Raw genomic sequence first — 9028 nt, forward strand, 5'->3', positions numbered from 1 at the left:
TGAACTTAGATCTTTTTAACTGTAGTTCCTATATATTCCCTATACCTTAATTTTGTGACAGACTTAAGAAAGTTGAATGAGAGACAAAAATTAGAAGTTATTCCAAATGAATTTCAAATGGGATAAAAGAGAAAATGATTATATCATAAATAGAGCAGGAAAATTTCATAATTAAGTTTGGAAGGAATGAATTTTTTCTTTGGTTATGAGTTTGAAACATCCAGTGAAGATCATCAAGAGCCATCAAGGAGTTCTAAATGCAGGAGAAAAGTCCTGAGTGGTGATGCAAATCTGGTATTAACAAATTACTTATGAGTTGATATTTAAAATCTGGAAGTAAATAAAACTTGAAAGGGAGAAGATACATAGCAAGAAGATAAAAATATGAAGCCTAAAACCTATGATTGCATAATTTATCTTAACCATTTTTGAAGCAATTTATATTTGTATTGGTTTTAATGTCTCTTTTGAGTGATTAGCTTTTCTCTTTGGTCCACTGTTGCTTTATTTCTCCTTATCTGTCATACTTCCCCTGCCCACCTCAATTCCTTAAATCATGGTTGATCCCCTCCCCCAACCAATTTGTACTCTCTAGCAAGGAATGACTTGAATACTTAATGTCTGTTGTGTGAACTACTATTTCCATAAGTTAAGGTGTATGAGTGAGTCTATTTTCAATTGGGTTACATCTGCAAATATAAGTTTTTGTTTAACCTTGTCCATTTACATTATAAATTTATAAATGTTGCTCAAATCACTCTTAATTATCATTTTTAGTCACTCTTAATAGATCAGCTTCTTCAAAGGTCAGATCATTCTAGTTTCAGGTGTTTGAATTTTATCTAGCTCCATTATGTCTTCTTTGAATTATAGCAAAGAGAACTCAAGGCATGGTCTATACAAATGTTTTTTTGTTTGCAAGGCAATGGGGTAAGTGACTTGCCCAAAGTCACATAACTGGGTAATTATTAAGTGTCTGAGGCCAAATTTGAACTCAGTTACTCCTGACTCCAGGGCCAGTGTTCTATCCACTGCACCACCTAGCTGCCCCCAGGACACTTTTTTTAAAAATAGAGAAATATCATCTGATGTATTTAGGAAATAATAATGACAATCACATAATAATGTTTATTAACACTATCAAATTTATACAGTACTTCGAAATGTACAAATGCCTTTCCTCAAAGAAATCTTGTGAAGTAAGTAGTTTCATTATCTCTATTTTTTGTCATAAGAAATCCCTTCAGAGAGGCAGAAATCACAGTCTGGGGAAATTCTACGAAACTTCCAAGATCCCTTTCCTTAGGTCTAGGATTTGTCATAGACTTTTGTCATGGAAAAACAGCTTTATTTTCTCCTTAATATTTTACTCTTTTTTGCTTATATTTGAACACAATCCTCCATTCATATATCCAACTCATGAAATCTTCAGCATTTTATCCCTTTGATCTTTTTGCTATCTTAAAAAATTCAGCATCACCTATCAAGATGATTATTTTATTTGAACTTCAACAATTCCAGAACTCTTGATTAAAAACAAATCAGTGCAACTTTTGCTCCATATTATGAAGGTCCATGATTTCCTATGAAAGATATTGTTTGTTCTCTTAGCTTATAGTCCATGACCCCAGTATAGTATAATATCTCTCTATATTCTATTATGACATCAATTCTTTATTAGCTAGTGTAGGAAGATATTCTGGGTGAAGCTGGCCACATTCACTTATGTCACCTTTCAGATGCAATGTCATATTTAATTTTGTCATTCCCAAACTCTAGAATGATCCAGAAATATGAGTGGATAATTTCTTATTAAATAATATAATTATAAACTCTTTTTCAATCAGTTGATTTTACTTATCAATTTTAGTTCATTAAAATTATTTACCAAATCAATTTGAGACATGTCTTTTCCCAATAGTTGTACTTGTGAATAAATTTTTTTAAAACATGAATGGTAAGACAAAATTATAGATAATTATTTTCACCTTTTGATGCTGAAACTGCATTTGATGATGAAAAGTTCACAGTCAGAAAAATCTAAAAGTCTCAATATAGTAGTAGGTGAATCTGCATCAAGAAAAATAATCCCCATTGAGTTCTCTCCACATAATGATTAAATTCTCTTAAGAATTTTCTTCTTCAAAGAAAAAAAATTTAAATAGTCTTCATATTTCTCCTCAAAATAAATGTAAATTCACTGACACAGAAAATTAAGTAGATTAATCTATTTCCTTTGCTTTCTTTTCAAGTATTATAAAGAAGAGTATTTCTAGAGTATACTGAACATGCAAAGTACTCAGACTTTTAATAGAGTTCTTCCTCCTTTTCTCTCCTTCCCTTCCTCTTCTTCCTTTCTAGCTCTCTGTCTCCCTTCTCTCTTTGTGTAAATAAATGTGTGTGTGTATATATAATATATATAAAAGTAAACTTTTATATATAGATATTTATATATATATTTACATCTCTATATCTACTTAAAGATACATATTATAAACTAAAATTACTTATAATTATGAAACATAGAAATTATATATAATACAGATGCTTAGATATTTCTATTTAATACATTTATTATTTGTATTTGTATATTTTTCACTTAAAATAAATAAATATTTATGTTTATAAAAATATAATCATTATATTATTATAGAATATTATATACCAAAATTACTAAATAGAATTTAGGATGTGCTACAACTAGGTATATAAATTATATATGATTATAACATGTGATTTATAATCATAATGCAATGTGTATGTTATAAAATTTTATATTATATAATATATTATTTGTTAATATTTTATATAACATATTGCATATGATATATCCCATATTCCATGATTATAACATGATGATATATATTCATTTTTCATTCTCAAAGAAGACCATAATATCATAACAAGCAAGTGAGTATGATTTGAGTGAAGGGGCTTTGCTAAATCACTTTCTTCTCTGAATTCAATTGGGTCCAGTGGCCAGATATGAATCAGGATGATTGGAGATGGTCCTGGATACAAGGCAATCAGGGTTAAGTGACTTGTACAAGGTCATACAGCTAGGAATTGTCAAGTATCTGAGATCAGATTTAAACTTAGGTCCTCCTAATTTCAGGACTGGTGCTCTATCCACTGTACCAACTAGATGCCCATTAATTATGTGCGAAAAGGTAAACAAAAAAATAACTACTAAACTGTTTACATCCCTACATGGGGAAAATAACTTGCAATTTGTGGCATATAATTATACAATATAAAATAAATTTGTATAGTATAAAATGAAATGTGTGTGTGTGTGTGTGTGTGTGTGTGTGTGTGTGTGTGTGTGTGTGTGTGTATGACAGACAGAAATTTAAAAAGAACTATTATCTCCAGGTGCAAAAAAACACTTTGCCACCACCAGAGGGAGGCTGAGGTTTGCATAATTTAATTGTATTTGAAGAGAATAGCAATAAATTGAATTTGCCTCTGGGGCAAAGAATACTTTCATATCTTTATTTCTAGCTACTCACCTGCATAAGCTACCTAAAGAAGAAAGGAAAGTAGACCTGACTGATTTGGGACTGCTCATCCTAAAGTAAAATGGAATACTTCATTGAAAAAAGGGGCTTTTGAACCAGAAAGGACTGCCTATCTAGATGGGGCTAAACTATTCTTCATCCTAACTGAAAATGGCAAACAACCTAAGAGCAGAGAAAGTCAAAGGAAGATTGGCTTCTGCTGATCCTGTTCTAAAAGAATATACTTTAATCCAAAGAACTCATCAGTGGGGGGATTGTGAACTCAGGTTATGGGGCTAACCAAAGACAGGGTTCTCTATAGGACCCTTAAAAGAATAAGATCTTCCCTTCTGGCAACTCAATCTGCTTCTGTGAAGAGAGTAGTTGGACAAATCAGCCCGACTGAATCTCTCTAGATGAAGAGAGGACAGTTCTACTCAGCTAAGCCCATGATGAAAGCTGGGGGAAACTGTAGCTGTTCATTGAACAGTAAAGGGGAGCCTAAAAATCAGTTCATACAGAAGAGACACCACACCTTGAAAAGAATCAGGAAGCTGACTCACCTTCCTGTCTCAATTTGGTAGCAGGTACCAAGCAACAGAATGACCTGCCCAACACCATTCAGCAAAGCTTATCTCATTTCAAAGCAGCCACCCTGCTTGTGCCCAATAGCTGTCCAACTGGGTGAAAAGCTAATGAAGTCACTGAGCATGCACCTTGATCTTGTTCAGCAGGAAACTGACCCATCCAAAGGAAGAAGTTATGTAGAAGAGTCAGTACAATTGATCATCATTTCATGAGAAAGAAAGGGTCTTGAGTTCCTGCACTCCCAAAATTGTGAATTGTCTTGGCCAAATTTTTCCCTTCTCTTTTACTCCACTGCACTGTATTTTAAATATGTGTCTACTCTCCATTCTTTAAACTTGCTTTTTATTTGTAGAGTATTGAATACCAGGCTACTGGGGAAACACTTTTAAACTTCTGCTCTTGCTATACCATTTAATAATATTTTTGCTAAAGTGCCAGTTCTCCTTACTTGTTAATATGAAGCACACCAGTTGAGTCTTGTGAGTTATTTTTGGTAAACTGGCAATCCTCAAGTTTCTCCATAGGACCGTGAAAATAGTAATATTTATCCATCTGTGGATGCCTACATCTACCACTATGAGGAAGGGTTGGGTCAGTCTTCAGCCACTTAACTCTTTTCAAAGTGTGGTGTCTCTCACGTATGAATTGATCATTAGACTCCCTTACTGTTCAATGAAAAGATAAGATACAGTTTTCCCCAGCTTTCATCATGGGCTTAGCTGGGTAGAACTGTCCTCTCTTCATCTAGAGAATTTCAGTTGGGCTGGTTTGTCCAACTGCTCTCTTCACAGAGGCAGATTTAGTCCCCAGAGGGTCAGATGTTACTCTTTTAAGGATCCTAGAGAGAACCCTGTGGTTAGTCACATAACCTGAGCTCACAATTCCCCATTGATGAGTTCTTTGAATTAAAAATAATTCTGTTAGATTGATCTTCTTAAAGAAGTGACTATTGATCATGGAATTGATCAGCCATCTTAATTATTTAGAGCTGTTCTCCTTTATCAAACCTTAAAGATCAAATGCTAGGCCCAAGGGGCTATGACACTGCATATACTATATCTAAGTGAAACCAGACTTGTGGTCCAGACTAGGTTTACTCCTGGGACCTGACTTCTAATGTGAAAAACTTAGATTGCTTTTCCTTATATGCTCTAATTCTTTAAATCCCTGTCCTATGTTCCCAGGAAAAAGTTATTTAAAGATTAGATTTTTGGATTATATATAGACTTCCCCACTGAGGAGTAACAAGGTACTCAATGTATAATGTAAATTAATTAAGGGACAGATATTTATTTTCTATATACAAAAGAAATTATAAGAAACACAAAAGACCTACTGTGCATTGACAAAGCAACTTAAAAAAGAGTTCAGTAGCTTAAAATTACTATGATATTCTCTTGGGAAAATTATACTTAAACCTCTTTACAAAAAAGAACAGTTTTCAGGACTGCAGATTAGGCATTTTTTTCCTTTCACTGTGGCTCTCTACTATTAAACAACTACTGCTCTCTGGATAGCTACTTGTCTTTCTAAGATCAAGAAGGGGGAAAAGCATGAAAGATAAAGCACAAAACCCAGACTCATGTTGATTAGGCAGGATTTACCACTTTAGATATGTATTTATTGTTCCATGGCTGTCAGAGTGCAGCAGGAATCTACAAACTACTCCACATTCAACTCTTATATTGAGTGACTCAAAATATAAGCCAGAAGGGTGAAATCACTGAGTTTGTATTTACTCCCCTTTAAAATTTCTGTCATCAACATTTCTAGTTCATCAATCAACAAAGTACTCTCAACAGAATTAGAGCATTATATAGTATACAGAAATATTGTGAGATGAGCAACTATGATCTTTTCAATTATCCAAAACAATTTCAAAAGACTCATGGGAAAATGTTATTCACATATAAGGAAAACAGAAAGCAAAACAAAACTATGAAGTTTGAATGCAGATAAAAGCATACTATTTCTTGATTTTTCTTATGGTTTTTCCCTTTTGTTCTTATTCTTCTTTCACAACAGTACTAATATGAAATGTTATAAATATGATTACATGCATAACCTATAATCAGATTGCTTGCTTTCTTAGGGAGCAGACAGGAAAGGGAGAGAGGAATAAAAATTCAGAACTCAAAATTTTATAAAAGTGAATGTTGATGGGGCAGCTAGTGGCATAGTGGATAAAGCACTGGCCTTGGAGTCAGGAGTACCTGGGTTCAAATCTGGTCTCAGACACTTAATAATTACCTAGCTGTGTGGCCTTGGGCAAGCCACTTAACCCCATTTGCCTTGCAAAAACCTAAAAAAAAGTGAATGTTGAAAATTCTGTATGTAATTGGAAAAAATTAAAAATTATTAAGTGGAGGGGTAAAAAAGAGAGACAGAAAAACACTCTCAAATTGCACACCCATTAGCCTTATCACATAATTAAGTGTTCAAAGTTCTTATGTGGTTGACTGGAAACAGGTAGTAAATTCTCCTACAGATGGTCTCTACAGTACATATGTTAATTCAACCACACTATTAAATTTGCATTATATTTATATTATATACATTATCTATACTATCTATCTATCTATCTATCTATCTATCTATCTATCTATATGTTGTTCAGTTGGTTCTACTTACTTATGCTACATAGCTTATTAGTTAATTAAAGTCCTCCCAAGATTCTCTAAAGTCATTTGCTTTCTAATATCATTATCCCCATGTTGAAGCATTTGTAGCTTTAGTATACATGAATGATTGGTAGCTAGGTGGCACAGTGGATAGAGCACTGGTTTTGGAGTTCAGGAGGAAGGGAGTTGAAATCCAGTCTCAGTCTCTTAACTTTTACTAGTTGTATGACCTTTGGCAAGTCACTTAACTCTGATTGCCACACATCCAGGGCCATCTCCAAACATCCTGATTCATATCTGGTCACTTGACTCAGATGTCTCTGAAGAAGAAAGTGAGGTTGGTGACTTAGCAGAACATCCCCTCACTCAAATTCAGTTTATGTGCTTATCATGGCACCATCTCCTCCCCTGGTGTCAGGGTCCACTTTGAGAATGAAGGATAACATAATCATCATCATCATCATACTTCATTGGGTAAAAAGCAAATATATTGCCCCAGGTATAATATATACTTCTGGAATTTTATGGTTTTTACATATTTTATATTTAGTTTCCATGTAAACATTGTTTTTCCCAATAGAATGGAAGTTCCTTGAGGTCAATAATATGTGTATGTGTCTGCTCTTGTCCCTAGAGTATAGCACAGTGCCTTGGGTACTTATCAGTGCTTATTAATTATTTGGTTAATTTATTCTTTTTTTAGGGAAGGCATCTACTGTCTGAATGGAAAGGGATAATCAGAGCTTTGTGACCACATTCATCCTTATGGGGATACCCCATGCACCAGAACTAAACACTGCCTTATTTGGTATTTTCTTAGTGATCTATGCACTAACTTTGGTGGGAAACCTCTTCATCTTGCTTGTGATCAAAGTAGATTCTCACCTCCATATTCCCATGTACTACTTCCTGGCTAATCTTTCATTCATTGACATGTGGTTCTCCACTGTCACTGTGCCCAAGATACTCATGAGTCTTCTTTCCCCAGAAGGTGGTTCTATCTCCTTTTATAGTTGTATAGCCCAGCTTTATTCTTTCCACATTCTAGGAAGTACTGAGTGTTTCCTCTATACAGTCATGTCCTATGACCGCTACTTAGCCATCACTTATCCCCTGCGCTATGCTACCATGATGAGTGGGAAAACTTGTGCCCTTTTAGCTGGAGGCACATGGCTCAGTGGTGCTGTCCACTCAGCAGTCCAGACTGTCCTGACCTTCCGCTTGCCCTACTGTGGCCCTAAATACATCCAACATTATTTCTGTGATGCACCCCCCATTCTCAAATTGGCCTGTGCAGAAACCTCAGTCAATGAGATGGTGATCTTTGTCAACATTGGCATAGTTGCCTCTGGATGTTGTCTTTTGATTTTTCTTTCCTATGTGTCCATTGTTCAAACTATCCTGAAGATCCGTACAGCAGAGGGCAGAAACAAAGCCTTCCAGACCTGTGCTTCCCATGGCATTGTGGTCCTCTGTTTCTTTGTGCCTGGTCTCATTGTTTATCTGAGACCTGGCTCCATGTACACTGTGGATAGAATTGTGGCTATTTTTCAAACAGTGATCACACCCCTGCTGAATCCCATGGTATATACACTGAGGAACAAAGAGGTAAAAACAGCTTTGCTTAGATTAAAAGATCAAGGGAACTTTGTACAAATTAACTAAGATCTGAAAATGGGCCTTTTTTTCAATAAAACACATTTTTAGGTTTTTATGAATGGTTTATTTGTATGGGGATAGAGGAAATATTTCCAATATCTAATTTTTTTGCTATCAATCTACTCTGTGGTCTTAGGTTTTGCTTTACAGACCTTATTTTTGTCAACCGTAGATTAATTTAGTTCTAAGCTTTCTTCCCACTCCTGTTTTCCATACTTCTATACTAGAATAAATTAGAGAATCCTGGAATCTATTTTATAAATGTGTATAGTATACACACATATGCATATATATATATATGTACCCACAGATATGGATATGTTTATATTTATACATAAAGTATATGTATACTCATAAATACATAGACATATATAGATTTGTGCATATATATATCTATGTAGATATGTATACATACTCTGTGTGTCTATGTAGAGAGGCTCAAGAAAGACACACACACACACAGACAGAGACAGAAAGACACACACACACACACACACACACTGAGACAAAGAGACACACAAACATAGAATGTATGTCTTGGTCTTAGAGGTATGGCCTCTCCTAGGGAAAAAATGTTTTAAAGATAAAAATTTAATTTCTTTTTACCATCCATTTTGAAACTCTTTTCTTTCTTCAATTACTATAACGTCTCCATGCCTA

General features: G+C 34.5%; 1 protein-coding gene across 1 annotated transcript; it reads left to right on the plus strand.

Moving 5' to 3' along the window:
* Positions 1-7432: 7432 nt before the first annotated feature.
* LOC141505943 (olfactory receptor 10G4-like) lies at positions 7433-8374 on the plus strand. Its single transcript, XM_074212265.1, has one exon. The coding sequence runs from the start codon at positions 7433-7435 to the stop codon at positions 8372-8374; it is 942 nt and encodes a 313-aa protein (XP_074068366.1).
* The last annotated feature ends 654 nt before the right edge of the window (positions 8375-9028 follow it).

This window comes from Macrotis lagotis, chromosome 1 (genome assembly GCF_037893015.1).
Source record: "Macrotis lagotis isolate mMagLag1 chromosome 1, bilby.v1.9.chrom.fasta, whole genome shotgun sequence".
NCBI classification, from domain to species: Eukaryota; Metazoa; Chordata; class Mammalia; order Peramelemorphia; family Peramelidae; genus Macrotis; species Macrotis lagotis.